This window comes from Dipodomys merriami, unplaced genomic scaffold, assembly GCF_024711535.1.
Source record: "Dipodomys merriami isolate MVZ:Mamm:240054 unplaced genomic scaffold, mDipMer1.0.p SCAF_3, whole genome shotgun sequence".
NCBI lineage: Eukaryota > Metazoa > Chordata > Mammalia > Rodentia > Heteromyidae > Dipodomys > Dipodomys merriami.
The window spans coordinates 59919866-59939248 of NW_027204492.1; the positions used below are offsets into that span (position 1 = coordinate 59919866).

At 37.6% G+C, this 19383-nt stretch overlaps 1 protein-coding gene across 1 annotated transcript in view; it reads right to left on the minus strand.

The window, feature by feature from the left end:
* Positions 1–10886: 10886 nt before the first annotated feature.
* Sh3bgrl (SH3 domain binding glutamate rich protein like) overlaps positions 10887–19383 on the minus strand; it is a 72867-nt gene continuing 64370 nt past the window's right edge. The window contains exons 3-4 of the mRNA XM_070040129.1: positions 19022–19102; positions 10887–12209 (exon numbers count right to left, since the gene is read on the minus strand). Of these exons, the coding sequence (XP_069896230.1) occupies positions 12177–12209; positions 19022–19102 (114 nt within the window). The 3' untranslated portion in view covers positions 10887–12176. The remainder of the gene's footprint in view (positions 12210–19021; positions 19103–19383) is intronic.

The following is a 19383-nucleotide window of genomic DNA, read 5'->3' on the forward strand; positions in this document are numbered from 1 at the left end:
CTATGAGAGTTATGTCTAACCAGTATCATTTTGCTCTCTAACTACCAGCCCAGTTAACAAGCTTCACTTATTTACTTTCTCATATATTATATTTTGGTCATTTTCACCATGGTTTGTGCTTTTCTCCCTTTCCAAGTAGGGAGGAGGGAAAATGGGTAATAGTACTATAGAGTCCAGTGCCTCTTGAAGCTCTTCCCCTGTGTTGAACTTAGAACTCTATTTTTTTTTTCTTTTGATCCTGGTCCTGGGTCTTGAACTCCAGACCCAGGTGCTGTCCCTGAGGTTTTTTTTGCTGAAGGCTAGTGCTCTAGCACTTTCAGCCACAGTGCCACTTCCAGTTTTCTGGTGGTTAATTGGAGGTAAGTGTCTCATGGACTTTCCTACGCCGGCTAGCTTTAAACTGTGATTCTCAGATCTCAGCCTCCTGAGTAGCTCTGAGGCTAGCTTTAAACTGTGATTCTCAGATCTCAGCCTCCTGAGTAGTTCTGATTACAGGCATGAACAACTGGCACATGGCAAAACTCTACTTTTATATAAGAAATTGGCTATAGCCTATCTATATATTTAGTCGTTCCACTCCCAGAGACACTCAAAAGATCGTGACTGTGAGTCAACAGATAATGCCAGCAAATAAAGGACATGAATGCTGAGAAGCCATTTTGTACCAGGTAACCAGTAAGATGAGATACACATATACATAACAACAGTCAACAGATTATAAAATTAATCTCCTACTTAATGTAGAGGAAATGCACAACATGTGCAAATTAAAGGTTTTTATTTCCTGTTTGTATCTTATTCTATGAGTATTTACACTAGTATAAGAAGACTTAGAACTGTCACGTTGGCTCAAACTCCCTAGAACTGTCCATACAATCATAAATCTAGGAATAATAAAATTCTATTAATTTTACAATATCAGTGCTGGTCCTGGGACTTGAAATCAAGACCTCAGCATTGTCCCTGTGTTTTTTTTATGTATAAGTGATTTTATTCAATAAATTCCCTGACAGCCATCCAAGAAGGAAAAAAATCTCCCATAATAAATTGCAAAGTGACTAGTCTGCAAAATGTGTCCCTATACCCTAATTCCTGGAGCATTGTGATTACCACCTTGTTTGGAGAAAAGAACTTTGCAGATGAAATTATGGATTTTGATATGAGGCAAACATCCAGGATTCTCCAGGCAAATCTGGTGACAAGTATTCATGTAAAGGTATGGTAGACCAGCGAAAAGGATGCAGAAATGGAATTGATGTGGTCATATGCCAACAACTGTTGGGAAGGAACAAAATCTGAAAAAGACAGAATATATTTTTCAGTAGAGCATCCAAAGGCCTGCAACCCTGCTGACATCTTGATGATAAACTTGTGGTCTAAAGAACTGTTATAAAAAAAAAATGACATGGCTTTTATTAGGAAAACCTTGGCTGCGAGCTGGATACTAGTGATCTCAATCCTGTAATCCTAGCTACTCAGGAGACAGATCTGAGGATCGAGATTTAAAGCAACCCCGGGCAGTAAAGAATGTGTTCCTGCTTTCACTTCATTTGATGTTGGTATAATTTGTGGAGGGGAAGAGAAAAAACATATCGTTTAAATAGGGATACAGGTGGACCCATTGCAATAATGAGATGTACAAGACATTATGTCGAAAAACGAACTTTACAATTTTGGCGCGGGGGTGGGGGGTTGGGGGGTGAAGGGAAGCTATGGGGGGGCGGGATATGGTAAGGTATGGGAAAGGGAAACAAAGGAGGAGGCAACAATGCTTGATAAGAAATGTACTCATTACCACGCCCATGTAATTGTAACTACTCTGTACAGTATTTTCATAATAAAAAATTTTTTAAAATGTGAAACTCTTAGGTCTAATTAATCACCAGGAAACCAAAAATGGTGCTGTGGTTCAAATGCTAGAGCACTAGCCTTGAGCGAAGAAGCTGAAGGACAGTGCCCAGGACCCAAGTTCAAGTCCCATGATCGCCAAAAAAAAAAAAAAGAAAGAAAAAAGAAAAAAAAAAAAAGAAAGAGAAAAACTTAGCTGTCCAGGGGACCACGCACCATGCCCAATCCCTGGACATCCGCAAGCCACAGATACTCCAGCCTTTGGCCTTCCTCTATGGTCTTCCACCGCGCTACCCTACCCTGTGATGACTAGCTCCCAGCCTGTGGAAGCATGCGGGAACAGCCTGCGTCTGGTTTATGTTTATTTAATTTGTTGGATGGGTTGAGGGGATTCAGACGTCAGCGCCCCAAGGGGCGGCGGGGGGGGGGGGATGGGGAGAAGGAGGTCGTGGGAAAGGAGGCACAATGGTCAGGAGGGTGGAAGGCCGGCGGCAGTTGCCCATGCTAGGCCTAGCCAAGCTGCCAGCAGCATGGCCGCCCTGCGGGGTGCCCTAGGCAGGGCTGGCCCCAGGCAAAGAGCTTGGTGATGGTGAATGCAGGGAAGTCACACTGAGGCCACTGTGGCCTGCATTCTCATTTCACATTGAGAAGAGACCTGCCTGGGTAATTGGGGCCTAAACAGCAGTTAAAGGACTCTGCTCATTCTCCAGGAAAAGGCGGACCACAAAGCCACGGTTTGGCCAGGTGCTGAAGCCGCCTGCGTTTTCCCGCCTTCAGCTGACTCCCAGCACACTTCTGACTTAGAGGAGGTGAGGCCCCGTCCACCCCTATGAAGATGATGGCGACACCTTCATGACCCGCAGGAGGCGCTGAGCGGACGGATTGAAAAAGAAGAAGAAAAAGAAAAGACGAGTGGAGGAGTTTAGTATCTGGACACAGGTCCCTCTTCAGCGTGACCTTCGGGCCATTATGGGCGCCTTCACCTCCTTTCTCTCTCTCCCTGTGAAGCAATGCTTTCGTGCCCTGTGCAGGCTCAATTATTCTGATGAAATGTCAACCAAAGCCTGAAAAGTAGAAAATTCAAATTTTCGGACGTGCTGATCTAGCACTTTAAAAGGAAATTCTAAGGCAAAAATTCGAATCTTTTACTATTAATAAAACATCCACTTTTTAATTATATTCAGTTAAGATCCTGAAACTACTAATCAATACAGTTTTACAAGGTCAACGCCTCAAAAGTTTTGCTTCTAATTCTTTTATCGACAGAAAGATTTGTACAAAATGATTTTTTTATGTCTGAGACACTGCACATAAGTAATAAAAGCTAGGTAAAGTAATTCCAATGTGTAATTTAAATCCCAATATATTTATCATAATGTCATTTATGATAGCCTTTACTGAACTAAAACTTCTATGGCTTGTGGAACCACTATCATCATTAATAAATCACCCTTGATCAAAATAATTATAAAAAATTAAATGTATTAATTTATTCTCATACTTAACTTTAGGACTAAATCATGCAAGCGAATAATCTCCCAAAAACTCCTATCCGAATTTCCAGGAAATCCAGGAGCTCACTGTACATGTGGCCAGTTTGTGCTCTTGAAAGTTCTGTATTAATGATAGGACTATGAAATGATCAAATGATGATGCCTCAATGTTATATGCTCTCAGCTCCTGTCTTGGTGAAAGCTGGCATGCCTCCTTGGACTTGGTTTTTATAAGTGGTTGTGTCATTTGGAAAAATTATTTAGCATTGTAATTACAATGCTATAGACAACTTTTAATGTTTACGTATGTGTACACGTGAAACTAAGTTTCACCAAGCCTTCTATTCAAAGGAGATTTTCACCTGTTTCATGTTTTACAAATTATGCCATTGTAGTCTAGTCAAATATTTCAGGACCTCTTGACATTGAAATCAAAATCTGCATGAATAGTTATCATTTAAGTGTCATCTAGTTAAAACAATCCTCTGTTTGCTAGAAGAAAATGCTTCAATTTGATATGCTAGTTGCTGATAGTGGGATTCTGTCTTCTTTGGTCAGATTAACCTGTAAATATGTATAAAATAAATGTTGTTTAATAGTTCCTTTTTTCTAAAAAGGATTACATCATATAGATAGACAGGTAGATAAAAGAACCCCTTTTACTGAGTAGAATTATGTAGGAATTTAGATATACTTAGCCTATTATTTTAGCTTTATGTAGAATTATGTATGACTCATTGTATTCCCACAGTAAGCCTTCTGGAGTAAATATAGGTGGGTAAATTGAGGCTCACAACAATGGAAGCTCAAGTTCATATACCCCCACATAAGAGTGGAAATTTCTTTTATATATTTACCTTTTAAAAGACACACTCTAAACCATAAACTTCCTCTTATCTCCAATTAGTCATCAAAAAAGCCAGAAGGGCCGAGTGCCGGTGGCTCACGCCTGTAATCCTAGCTACTCAAGAGGCTGAGATCTGAGGATCTCGGGTCAAAGCCAGCCCAGGCAGGAAAGTCCGTGAGACTCTTATCTTCAATGAACCACTAGAAAACCGGAAGTGGTGCTGTGGCTCAAGTGGTAGAGTGCTCCCCTTGAGCTGAAGTGTGCAGGGACAGTGCCCAAGCCGAGTTCAAGCCCCACGACCAACAACAAAAAAAAAGCCAGAAGGGAAACCTTGTTTCAAGTGGTAGAGTTCTAGCTTTGAGCACAAAGATCAGAGATGGTGCCTAGACCCTGACTTCAAGACCCAGGATCCACCCTCCCCTCCCCAAATACCAGAGGATATGGGTAAAATGAAAGGAAAGCTTGCCTTTACCATTCGTAATATCACAAAACAGGTAAGAAACTTTGTAGTAAGTCAACTGGCCACTTTAACTCTCAAATATCTTTTATAGATCAGCACAGTGCAGAGATTGTGAAAAGGGAGATAGTTACACAATAAAAATCAATGTTTTGATTTCTTATCTATGTCTTACAAAAAGTGCTGAATTTTACAAATTTGAAGAGTTAATTATGAAGAAGAATGCATAAATATCAGAAACTATACTATTCACTGGGGAGAGTAAAAGTATACAAAATCCAGAAAGTTCTAATACAAATGTGGTACATAAATCATTAATGTATTTTTTGCAATAACTAAGAAAATATATGTAAAATAACTACATTATGTTAAGTCATAGGTAATATGGGAAGATATAAAAATGGGAAATAAAAATTCAAAATGATAGCCAGTTTCCAATAGGTCATGCTGGTAATTGCATCTACTCAGGTGTTTGTGATTGAGAGGATCATAGTTCAAAGTCAGCCCAGGAAGAAAAGTCCATGATACTCCATTTCCAGTTAACCAGCAAAATGTTAGGCTATAGAAATTTGACTCCAGTGGTAGTACAGCAGTCCTGAATAAGAAAAATGAGAGACAGTATGATACCCTGTGTCAGCTTCCCCCCCCCCCCCCGCGCAACACACACACAGAAAAAAAAATTAAAAATTGAATTCCAAAAATGGAGAAAAGTGGAGTGGTACATTTCTCTTGTCCTCTAAAAAATTGTTCCTGTTCTTACTGGTAAATATTACATTGCTATAATTTCAAAATAGTTTCTTATAATCAGTACATTTCTGTAAGCCTTGTAACCACAAAGCAAAAATCAATGAGAAAAAATAAGCAAAGAATAAAAATATAACTCATGAGCTGGGCAGTGATGGCTCATGCCTGTAATCTTAGCTACTGAAGAGGTTGAGATCTGAGGATTGCGGTTGGAACTCAGCCTGGGCAGGAAAGTCTGCGAGTATCTTATCTCCAATTAGTCACAGATAAAGCTGGAAGTGGTACTGAAGCTCAAGTGTTAGAGTGCTAGCCTTGAGCAAAAGGAGCTCAGGGACAGCATCCAGTCCATGAGTTCAAGGCCCAGGACAGGTAACAAAATAAAAAATGAAATATAATTCATGAAAGCACATGATTACAAAGAAGAGCTGTATCAGAGAAAGAACAAAAAGAACTGTGAGAAATTAGGTACAAAATGGATGTAGCAACTCATCTATCAATGATTAAATTCTCTTACACACAGAATAACTGAATGGAGTAAAAATATCTTCCAAGTATATGTGTGATGTCTTTTTACAAGAAACTCACTTTGCTTCTAATAACATACACAGATGGGTACTAAAGGGCTTGTGTAAGATCTTCCATTTAAATAGTATCCAAAAAAGAAAGCAGCAACACGTGAGAAGCAGTAAAAGGTGTTAAAGGGATCATTACACAGTAATAAAGGGGGAAATTCAGCAAAAGGCAATAATAATACTAAATGTACGTAGCCAATACTATAACATTTATTCACCTTATGAACCAAACATGATGAGTGTCGGTGGCTTAAGCCACTACTTAGGAGGCTGAGATCTGAGGACAACGATTTGAAGACCCTGGAGATTCATATCCCTAACTGGTCACAAAAAAAGCCAGAAGTGGAGCTGTGACTCAAGTGGCAAAATGCTAGCCTTGAGCAAAAAGGAGTTCAGTGACAGTGCCCAGGCTCAAAGCCCCAGGCTAGGTATTCAAAAGCCCCAGGTGTGGGGGGTGGGGGTGGGGATGAGAACAAAAAACAAACAAAACCTCCACCACTTTTAGCAATGGAAAGAACATCCAAATATAAAAGCAGCAAACAGGGCTAGGAATGTGGCTCAGTGGTAGAGTGCTTGCCTAGCATTGCATGAGGCCCTGGGTTCTATTCCACAGCACCGCATAAATAGAAAAAGCCCGAAGTGGCACTGTGGCTCAAGTGGTAGAGTGCTAGCCTCCCAGGCCTCAGAGTTCAAGCCCCATGCTTGACAAAAAAAGAGAGACATTGCAACTGACATCAAAGAAATCCAAATGATTTAAAGAAATTACTATGACCAATCATATCCTAAAAAAGTGATAATCTGGAGAAAATTGGCACATACTCCTTACCAAGACTAAATCACATAGAAATAAACCTGAACAGAGTGACAATATGTAATATGAATAAGGAAGTTCAAAAAACCTCCTATGGCTGTGCATCAGTGGCTCACACTTAGAATCCTATCTCTTCAGGGTCTGAGGATCAAAGTTATCGCAGACAGGAGAGTCCATGAGACTTTTATCTCCCATTAACTACCAAAAGTCTAGAAGTGGAGCTATGGCTTAGGTGGTATAGTGCTAGCCTTGAGCACAAAAGTTCAGGGATAGCAGCCACACCCTGAGTTCAGGACCCAATACACACGTACAAAAAGCTCTCTTATCAGAGACTAGACCCAGATTGCTTCACTATTGAATTTTTGCCAAACATCCAAGGAAGCATTTATATCAATACTTCTTAAGCTATTCCAAAAATTGGAAAGGACATTGTTCTAAACTTATTCAACAAGATCAACATTGCCCTGAAACCAAAATCATATAATGACAAAAACACAATTTTTTTTTTAAAAGACAAGATAATATCCTTGGACTGGGATGTAGCTCAGTGGCAAAGCGCTTGTCTAGCAAGTGCAGTGGGTTAGATCCCCACTACCAGAAAGAAAAGGAAAAGGAAAGGAAAGGAAAGGAAAAGAAAGGAAAGGAAAGGAAAGAGAAAATCCTTGATGAACATAGGTATAAAAATCTTCAATAAAATCTACAATCATGTTAAAATGTTATTTATCAAGGTAGGTTTAAAGACATGCAAAGATGTCTCAACATACACAAGTCAAAAAATAAAATACTTGCCATCAAAAGAACTAAGGACAAAAATCACATCAACAGGCAGATAGAGCAGCAGATAAAATTCAGCATCCCTCAAGAAAAAAATTCTTTAAAAAAAACCCTATAAATATAGAAGAAACATGCCTCAACATAGAAAAGGTCACTAAAGATAGGCCCACATCATGCTGATTAGGGAAATTTGAAAGTTTCCTAAGATCTAAACCAATATGTATGGTGAAGCTTACTTTCACTACATTTAATTAAACCCAGTACTGCAAGTCCTAGACAAAGCAATTAATCTAGAGAAACAAATAAAGGGCATCCATAGTGGAAAAGAATACAAATCTTTCATGTTTGTTACCAAGATCTCATAAAAACATAACTAATAAGTAAAATTAGCCATGTTGCAGGATACAAAATTAACATATAAAATCAGTAGCATTGCTGTACAACAGTAAACCATCTGAAATAAATATAAAAAATACCTTTAAAAATAGCTAGAAAATTATCTGGGTCCATTTTTAATAAGAGATGTGTGAATTGTTTAACAAGCAAAACATTAAAACGTTAGGAAAAAGAAATGAATATGTGCATCCCATGGTCATTGATTAAAACAACTTGTGCTACTGAAACTGCCCATACTAGAAAGTGGAGCAGTGGCTTAAAGTGGTACAACACTACTCGAGAGAAAAAGCTCAGGGACAGGGCTCAAGCTCTATGACTGACCCCACTCCTCAAAAAAAAAAAGTTGCCCATTCTGCTGGGCACTGATGGCTTACACCTTTAATCCTACTCAGGAGGGCAAGATCTGAGAATCAAATATGGAAGCCAGCCTGATCAGGAAAGTCCATGAGACTCTTATCTCCAATTCACCACCACGAAAAGCCAGAAATGGAGCTATGGCTTAGGTGGTAGAGTGCTAGCCTTGAGCAAAAGTGCTCAGGGACACTCCCAGGCTCTGAGTTCAAGCCCCAAGATGAGCACACACAAAAAAGGCCTATACCTTCCAAAGTGATTTGCAATTCAGTGCAATCCCAATCAAGGTTCCAATGATTTTCTTCATATAATTTGAAAAACTGATATTAAAATTCCTATGACGCCCCCTCCCCAAAACAAAACCCCTGAATAGTCAAATCCATCTAGAGCAAAAAGAACGAAGCAGGAAAGTTTACACTACCTGATTTCAAAACACAAGTCAGGTACTGGTAACTTACCCCTGTAATCCTAGCTACTCAGGAGGCTTTTCAGAGAATAATGCTTAGAAAAGTGAATATCCACATGTAAAAAAAATGCTGAATCCATAACCTACATTGTATTAAAAAAAAAACCTCAAAATATATCATACAGGGGCTGGGAAGGTGGCTTAGTGGTAGAGCGCTTGCCTTGCATGCCAGAGGCCCTGGGTTCGATTCCTCAGCACCACATAAGCAAAAAGAAAAAAGCCAGAAGTGGCGCTGTGGCTCAAAGTGGTAGAGCGCTAGCCTTAAGCTGAAGAGCTGAGGGACAGCGCCCAGGCCCAGAGTTCAGGCCCCACGACCGGACCCCCCCCCAACAACAACAACAACAAAATATATCATACTCCCAAGCAAAAAACTATTGGTGGCTATTGTAGTCATCACATTAGTAATATGAAAATAAAAAATGTAAACAACTCAAACATCCATCAAATAATCAATAGAGAAAAAAGTGGAATTCCATCCATATAATGGAATATCATTTGGCAATGGAAAAGAGCAAATGCCACATTCAATAATCAATGAATGTTTTACTATAACATAAATGAAACTCAAAAGCATGGCAGCCAGCGGATACCAATCACCAAAGACCAGATGTTTTTATGGTTCCTTTATGACAGGTCTAGGATAGGCAAATCCATGGTCATAGGGCTGAGGGAGTAGAGGATGGGGAGTGAAAGAGTATTGAAAGCTTTTCTGCAATGAAATGTTCTAAATTATTTTGATGGTTGTGCAATTCTTTGAATATACTAGAATACACTGAATTGTATATTTTAAACAGGTAAAAATTGTATGTAAATTATACCTCAATGAAGATATTTTAATAGAGAGTCATAGTAAAATAATATTAAAAGAATGATACTCCTGCCATAGAAATTCCAAACTCTCTTTGCTGTATAAAGGAAAGGGATAAGTGATAATAGTAGATGGAGGAATCATGGGATTAGTGGCAGAAGAGTCAAGTTCATCAAATGGGAATATCTTTAATCAGTTTTATTTGAATATTTCAAAAGAACATTGTTTTACACAGAAAAGGAAGAGACCAGTGGTGTATTTTCAACACCTACGATTGGGAAAGGAAATCCATGGTACCCTCCTCTATGTCTTTTGCTGAATGAATGATCTATGTGCAATGACACCTGACTTTTTCTAAATTCCCTGTACTTCCAATTTCCCAAGCAAGTAATTAAAAATTTTTGTTTTAAAATTCTCTTCCCCCTACACACAGATTCCTAAAGATGTGTTGACATTTAACAATACAATCAACAATCAGTGTGAATTGTTTGGTAAAAACGGAAATATCCTGAAGGTCAGAAATTCTAAAGGGCAAATCTGCTTTAAAATGCCAAATTAACAAATTAGCCTGTCATATTACAAGCACAAATATGTCAAACATACAAAAGTAGCAAGTATTATATTTCACAGTCATGTAAATCCAGTTCTTTATAAAACTCTCCTTAATACTCATATTTTTCTTTGCTTTCCCTTTATTAGATGCAAATTTCTCAGCTGACAAAGCAAGAGATTTAAATTTAGAAAAACTCAATTCAACCTTTTACTTCAAATCTACAGATGTTAATTTCAAGGTATTGTCTAATAGATACAAAATTCCAAAAATAAATGTATTTTTTACAAAATACATCTGCCTGGCTTTGGACAGCATTAAATTGTTTGATACATAATGAAAGCAAAAATGTGTACATGACAATTGCAAGTATCATGTGCACTCTTTAATAAAGATTAGGAGAAAATATTGCCTAAATATTTTTTTAGCATTTTCCAGAACCTATTCTAAAACCATCTGCTTTTCTAAACAGTTCTCTAGTTCATATTTTATAAACAAAACAATAGAATCAGTTGTTTAACTCCAATGTGTATTCCAAAATTCTGAACACTGAAAAGAAAACTGAAAAATTAATTCAAACTGTTTTCTTTTGGCTATTTTCTCTTTTCACTCAACCCTGTTTTAAAAGATATTATTTATCTACCCTTATTGTTGCATTAATTAGAAACTCCAGGAACACATAAATTATGTTTCTAAAAGTACTGAGTTTATTTTAAAGCATCATGTCAAGTTAGAATCCAGAAAAAACAAGCCATTTTTTCACAGCAGAAAAGATAAAGAAAAGGGTATTTATTTTTTTAAAGTATGGAATGGAACCAAAGTACAATGTATATCTTCTGTGCAAGTGGTTAGGCCATGCTTCTTGTGTTTGGGGAAGTCTTGAAAATATGCCCTTTCACTTGATACTTGTGCTATTTGATGAAACAGGCATAGGAGAAATTTTCCATTTAGTTTTATGGACTCACACATAGATTCTTAACCTGAAATGAAAAGGCCAGATATCAAGAGGCAGTAGCATTTACGTCAAAAGAAAAGGAAAACATAGATTTCTTGTAGCAAAATCCCAAGAAACAAACCTTGGGCGATGGCATCATATGTTTTTTGTTTTTTATTTTATTTTTTTGGTCGGTTGTGGGGCTTGAACTCTGAGCCTGGGCGCTGTCCCTGCACTCTTCAGCTCAAAGCAAGCGCTCTACCGCTTGAGCCACAGTGCCACTTCTGGTTTTCTAGTGGTTTATTGGAGATAAGACTCTCACTGACTTTCCTGCCTGGGCTGGCTTTGAACTGTGATCCTCAGATGTCAGCCTCCTGAGTAGCTAGGATTACAGGTATGAGCCACTGGCGCCCGGCTCATCATATGTTTTTATAATGCACATTTCACTGAAGTAAGCAATTTAGAAGCATGATTCCATCATGGCTGTGGAGGAAACCAAGGAATTTCTAAACCTGATGAATGTATTGCCTTTTATGAGATGCCATCTATTCTTACCACTTAATGTGCAATGGAAGGGCACATTGAGAAGTGTATAAAGAAGTTTCTTCTATAAAAGAATTGGGAATGTCATAATGACTGTAAGAAATCACAATCTTTAATCTACCATACATATTATTTGCAAGTACACTTTATTCACAGTAATATCAAATTTAAAACATACATGTTTTGTTCACTAAAGTTAACAGGATAATTTGGGAAGCAGAGCCTTTCTCCTTTAAATTCAGCAATGTCTAGCTGTAGAAGTATTTTAGCTGCAATAAGATACCAAAAAAGGTGTTTTCTTTGTAAATCACTGAAGTACATAAAATGCCTTGGCAGGTAATAATACCACTCTTATTCTATTCTATTTTATTCTATGATATCTACTTAAGATGTTATGTTCATCATCCAATCATCTCACCAGAGCATTCACATTTTAATTATGTATTCATTTTGATTATTTGCATGCGAGAAACCAACTAACAACAGTAAGCCTGTTTCTTTTGAAGCCAAGATACTTTTGCTATTTTATAAAAAGCAAAGGAGACTCATTTTTCAAGATGCTGACGGCAGAATGCTGAAGATTCATGCTTGCTGCTTCGCCTGGGCTTCTGCCTCCTGAAATGAAAGACAAACAAAACAGATAAGTATAAATATCACAAAAGTAATTACCCATGTTTATTTTGGTTGGAATACATTAGCTCAAACTACTAAGAATATTCAAAGGCAGAGTAATTTCCCCAGAAAAGAAGTCCTTAAAAATCCATAATGGAAAAATTCTGAAATAGAAAACACTGTCTAGAAATATGTAATAAAAGATGAGCTAACCATTGTTATTGATTTTGAAATGATTCCATAAAATGGCTTATGGTGTATTATTGACATTTTATTTCTAAACAGCTAGCTACTTCTTTTTTTGGTGGAGGGACTTTTTAAAAAAAAATGTGTGTTCAAAACCACTGGTATCTGAAGTGTAGAGGCTTTTTTAAGTTTAAATTACTATTCTTTCAAATACTGTGCCTTTTATATTTCCTGTCAGCTAACAAGAAACAAGATTAGGTTGCTTCTTCTTTTCTGGACAGCAAGTACCTCTAGCATAGAACTCTAAACTGTGTGTACATTTTGGTTCCCAACACACTATTTGACATAACCTAAACTTCAGGGAAAATGTGTTGAACCACACATGGATAAAGGAGTGACGTTGCCAAATGAAATGGACTATCAAACTGAGTAAGTAATAGTATCAGGAGGACCCAAGGGTAGCTTAATATCCACAATACAAATCCGAAAGAAGGAGAAAAAAAAGACCGAAGGCAAAAATAAAGACAAGAGGAAAAAACACAGTTGTTCATCTTTAATACATCCTTACCAACAAAGGTGAACTATGCCACTTACCACATTCTAAAATATCTAGAAAGAAGAAAAGGAAGGAGTGGAGAGGGAAGGAAAGCGAGAAAGGGAAATAGGGAGGGAGAAAAAAGAGGAAGCAGGGAAGGAATTTATCTTGTACCAACATTGTGCATCTTCTCTCATTTAATAACACATGCTTTTAAAACTTTCCTCTCAGAGCTGGGAAGGTGGCTCAGTGGTAGAGCTCTTGCCTTGCATGCATGAGGCCCTGGGTTCAATTCCCCAGCACCACATAAGCAAAAATAAAAAAAAGCCAGAAGTGGAGCTGTGTCTCAAGTGGTAGAGCACTAGCCTTGAACTGAAGAGCTGAGGGACAGTGCCCAGGCCCAGAGTTCAGGCCCCACAACTGGACCCCCTCAGAAAAAACAAAAAAATTTTTCCTCTCACAACAGATTTTATATACTCATTAAAAGCCTAATATAATCAGGTACTGTGGCTCGTATCTATAGTCTCAACTACCTAGGAGGCAGAAATAGGTTTAAATTTCAAATTCAGCCTAGGCAAAAAAAAAAAGTTAGTAAGACACTATCTCAAAGAACAAGTTTGGTGGTACATGCCTGTAATCCTAACTAAATGAGAGATGGAGGTGTTCCAAGCCTGACCTAAGGAACAAAGAGTGAATCTCTAGGTGAAAAAACAGCTAAAGCAAAAAGGATTGGAGGTGTGTTTTAAGCAGAATGACTGCATAGCAAGCATAAGCTCCTGAGTTCAGATCCTAGTACTGGCCCTAAATAAGCAAACAAACAAATCTAACATATATAGTTGGGGAAGCAGTTAATATGTTTCATTAAGTGTTTAATCTGAATTAGCACATAGCACCTATGAGTAAACGAGCAATCTGAAAGCCACCTAGTTCAGTATAATCACATCTGACCAATCTTTGCTATAATGAATGATAAATTTCATAGCTCTCAATTATCTTCCTCAACACTGTTACTAACTTCCAAAACAAAAGTCAAAGCAAAATTCTTTTTAACTTATCTTTAGAATATATCGCAAAGTAAATTTTTATCAAAAGCTTTATTATTACCTTAAAGTAAATAGTATTTATGGAATCATACATAATCCAATTAACCAGAGAACTGTACAAACAGGAATATGAGGTGCTTGTTCTTCAATTTAATGTAAACATTACTCCACATATATACTGGTTTTGAATCCAAATAATTCTGGGTTCAAATTCCAATTGTATCCTTGGACAAATTACTTCAATTGTCTACAATAAGTACCAGGTTGTTTTCCTCTGCAGAACAGCATTGAGGACATTTCACTCACAGAAATGATAGAAGTATAAAAAGAAATGTATGTGAAATTTATAGCTTAGTGCAGGGATCACACAGCTTTTCTCTTTCCCCCTCTTGTCTTTTGTGACTAGTAATTGAAACCAAGCCCACAGCATACATTAACACTTGGAGATTTCTAAAAGAGTAAGCTACATTCAATAGAAGTAAAGCTACTCTAAATATCACCTCACAGGCAAATTCCACAGCCCTTCCTTTGCACATGATTACTCAACCAAAGTAAATTACTTCCCGGTCAATTGCTCTATCATTTGAACTACATCTCAGCCCATTATACTAGGTTTAAAAAGTATAAACATTTTTTGAGGTTTTTGATACACATTTGCCTTTCTGGTTTTTTGTTTTGTTTTGTTTGTTGTGACTTGAACTTGGGGCCTGGGCGCTGTCCCTGAACTCTTTTGCTCAAAGCTAGCAATCTACCACTTTGAGCCACAGAGCCACTTCCGGTTTTCTGGTGGTTAATTGGAGCTAAGTCTTAGGGACTTTCCTGTCTGGGTTGGCTTTGAACCACAATTCTCAGATATCAGCCTTCTGAGTAGCTAGGATTACAGGTGTGAGCCACCAGTGCCTGGACCCTTCTGGTTTTTTAAAGGTAGTATCAACTTATGCTATCACTAATGCTATATTCAATTACCTGTTTCAGTGAACTCTTTATAGCACTGTTTCTTGTTTCTTTCTTTCTTTTTTTTGGTTAGTCATGGGGCCTGAACTCTGGGCCTGGGCACTCTCCCTCAGCTCTTCAGCTAAGGCTAGTTCTCTACCATTTGAGCCACAGCACCACTTTCAGCTTTTTCTGCTTATGTGATGCTGAGGAATCAAACCCAGGGCCTTATGCATGCAAGGCAAGCACTCTACCACTGAGCCACCTTCCCAGCCCATCTTGTTTCATTCTTATCCGATTTCCTAGATTAAAAATTATTTTATACATTTATTTTACTATAAAAGAACCCTTTCCAATATAGGTTAATAAGCTGTATTTCTTATTTAGTATACTCTTTCTGTTCAAATGGTTCTTTCTTAAAAGTTCGTGTCCTGGTAAAGGGAGAAAGTTCTGAAAGTTGACCTTACAAATAGACAAAATAATAGGTGGATATCAAATTCATAATTTTTAATCTTAGATAAAACATATCAAATGCTAATATTCAAAATCTCCTTAACAAATGCAGAGTGAGGAGTCTCAAACCTGTAATCGTAGCTACTTGGAAGGTAGATCTGGGGATCATAGTTTGAGGCCAGCCCAGGCATTAAAAAAAATGAAACAAATTGTTTAAATAGGGATACAGGTGGACCCCTTGCAACAACAATGAGATGTACAAGACATTATGTCAAAAAACAAATTTTACAAGTTTGGCTGGGGGGGGTGGGAATGGGAGGGGATGGATGGTAAGGGGAAACCAAGGAGGAGGCAACCGTGCTTGATAAGAAATGTACTCATCATCTTGCCCATGTAATTGTAACCCCTCTGTACGGTATTTTCACAATAAAAAAAACTTATTAAAAAACAAAATCATGAGATAGTATCCTGACAGTTGTGTGTGCCTACCATCCCAGAAAGCAACAAAGCACAAGTAGGAGTCCAGGCTTACCCAGGAATAAAACAAGACTAAATTTCATAGCAAGTAATCAATGCAAACAGGGTCTGGCACAGTCTTAAGAGGAAGTATGTCTGTTTAGCAAATACGGGGGCCCAAGTTCAAATTCAACTTGCTACCACTACCTTTTCCCTGAAAAAAAATCTACCTTTCAAGTTTAATTTCAACTGTGCCTTCTTAACCTAATATACTGGCTTCTTTGTCCAATCTTTCATGCCATCTAATTTTTTTTAACTTTATTCTTACTTCCATGCTTAAACAATGATAGAAAAACAAAGCAAAACAAAACAAAACACAATAGCCAAGCTGACTGGCTCCAGCACCAGCTCATAGATTCTAATTTCAGCTAGGTCCTTGCTCAGACATCCTTTCATTCATAATCATAGCTTTCTCCTTTGCCTATTTTCAGCAAGTGAATCCTTTCATTTCTCAAAATTCTAATCTTAGTTCAAGCCCCACAACTGACAAAAAAAAAGATCTCAAAGTTCTAATCTTCCAAATTCTCCCTCACTTCTTCCAACCTCACTCTAAATGTAGGGTACTTTCAGATGTGAAATTTCCTAACCTTCCCACACAAGTTTCTTTTTTATTTTTAATCTAATTCTTTGCATGTAGAAACATCTCATTAATTGTTAAATCCTACAATATAATTTTTCTGTGCCTCTTAAATAAAGCCATTTTCCCTTTCTAAAACTGCTGCCCATTTCAGACTCAATCATTTCCCTAAACTCAAAGTATCAACTAATAGGTCTACTTGTCTGATATATCATTTCTCTATTGTTTTACAGTTCATACAGCTGCCAATTTTTTTTTGTTAACACATAGCTTAAATTCCTTCTTAGCATACTGAAATACAAATAGTGTTGTTTTCTCTCATTTCTTATAGTGGATTTTGGATGCATAAAGGATAATACTGGAAGTGCCTACCACAACCATCATCATCTCGTTCCCAATCTTGAACCTTCTCTAGTTAATGCCTCTTATTTGATACCATACTGTACTACACGCTGCTCCCATGTGCAGCTGTACTTCAATGCAAGGGTCCCTATGAAAGATGCCTTACTGTCATGTGAGTATTTTGAAATGTTGAACAGTCCAAATGCCACTCCTCTGTGAAAACTTTCCCAATCATCCTATAAATAATTTATAGTGATTTCTTCTGAGCTCTTATAACACTTTGCTTAGGCCAGTTTTATTGAATTTGCCACAGTAGATATTCAATTATAATTATTTGCAGATCTATCTGTCATAAAGTTATTTGCATAGACAGCATTAGTAGGTAATAAACATATAGAATGTTAGGGGTATGTTTTAAATAAGGATACAGGTGGACCTGTTGCAACAATGAGAAGTACAAGTCGTTATGTCGAAAATAAATTTTACAACTTTGGTTGGGGGGGGGAGGATTGGGTGGGGGGGTAAGGGGAGGATGGGAAGGGATGGGAAGGGGAAACAAAGGAGGAGGCTAGATAAGAAATGTACTCATTATCTTGCCCATGTAATTGTGACTCCTCTGTACAGTATTTTCACAATAAAAAATAAATAAAAATTTAAAAAATTTAAAAAATAAAAATTTTTAAAAAAAAAGAATGTTAGGGGTATGCTATATTGTTTGTATTTGATACATCAATAATGTCTGTGCTTGACAGTCAATAAATATTTGATGAATGAGTGAATGAATCTAATTTTAATTTAAGGGAAGAGTCACCAACCACGCAATATAGACTAGCCTCTAATATGTATTAAATTCAAAGGCTTAACTTGGAACTTACTAACTTCTTTAAATAACAGTGCCTTACTGGGCTGGAAATGTGGCTTAGTGGTAGAATGCTTGCCTAGCATGCATGAAACCCTGGGTTCCATTCCTTAGTTCCATATAAACAGAAAAGGCCAGAAGTGGCACTGTGGCTCAAGTGGTATAATGCAAGCCTTGAGCAAAAGTAGCTCAAGGACAGTGCCCAGGCCCTGAGTTCAAGCCCCAGGATCGGCAAAAAAGGTGCCTTACCAAACATTTTTTATGATAGAAACCATACTAAAATATAACATTTAATCCGTGAGAAAAGAAAGTTTGGCAAGGTAAAAATCTTTTTTTTTTGTCAGTGGTGGGACTTGAACTCTGGGCCTGGGCGCTGTTCCTGAGCTTTTCAGCTCAAGTCTAGGGCTCTGCCACTTTAGCCACAGCACTTCTTCCAGTTTTTCTGGTGGTTATTGGAGATAAGAGTCCCACAGATGTTCCTGCCTTGGCTGGCTTTGAACTTTGATCCTCATATTTCAGCCTCCTGAGTAGCTAGGATTACAGACATGAGCCACTGGTGCCCGGCAGTAACATAAGCATAACATTTGTAAACCCTGTCTAGGGAAAATACAAACAATAACATGGGCTTTCAAAATAGAGGAAAGAGTAAGAATTTGAATAATCTGTTTAACATAAAATCAGTAGCTAAAAGAATAACATAGACTGGGACAGAAGGAGAGATAAACTTTGGTTAAACCGGCTTGTGTGGAGAAGACTTATTATAAATAACTACAAAGGTATATTTAAAGTCTAAAGCATTGAGACATTTCATTAGACAGGCAATTTCATTTTTGCTTGCTTTCTTTATTTAGTCTCTCCTGGGAACACTGCCACTTGAAAAGCTAATTTGTATTGGCCAGGAAACAAACAAAATAAATTTAGCCAGTAATTTAGTCACCAGTTTTGTACCTCAAATAATCTTAGTTTAGTTTGAATTGATGACTCAATCATTTTCTCTCCCAGAAAGAAAATAAATGCTACTAAGGAGATTACCATGAAATAAGGTATTTGTTGTCTATGTAGAACTGTATAAAGCAGTTGGAATAATGGAGTCATTTAAGTTGCTAATCATTTATTTGTGAATGAATAATGATAAATGCATTGCCTTGGGAAGCATGATGAGAAGTTCTATTTATCCCCTTCTTTGTATTCCTGTATTTTGTAACTTTATATGTGTGATTCTACACATCTGTCTATCCTGCTACACATTAAATATATGCAGAACAGGGATGTTTGTTTATAGTTACGATGCACTGTTTTTGACTTAAACTGATTTTAAAAACCCCACTGCAATAAAATGATCTATAAAGCAGGAAAAAAGAAGAATCATACCTTTGAACCAGGTGGAGCTGTCAATCCTAAAAAGGCATACACTGCATTATTTTCTCGGGCTTCGAAGAAGGCATCATAATCCTTGGTGAAAAGAAAGCAAAACATGTTAGCAATTTGCAGGCAAGAAAGGAAACAAGAAATTTATTCATAATGACCTGACTAGTTGACAAGATCAGCTTGTACCCTTGGAATAAGTCAGGCTAACATCCATTTTTGTTTAACTAGTCCCGGGACTTGTTTGAACTCAGGGCCTGGGCACTGTCCTTGAACTTCTTTTGCTCAAGGCTAGCACTCTACCACTTGAGCCACAACACCATTTCTGGCTTTTTCTGTTTATCTGGTACTAAGGAATTGAACCCAGG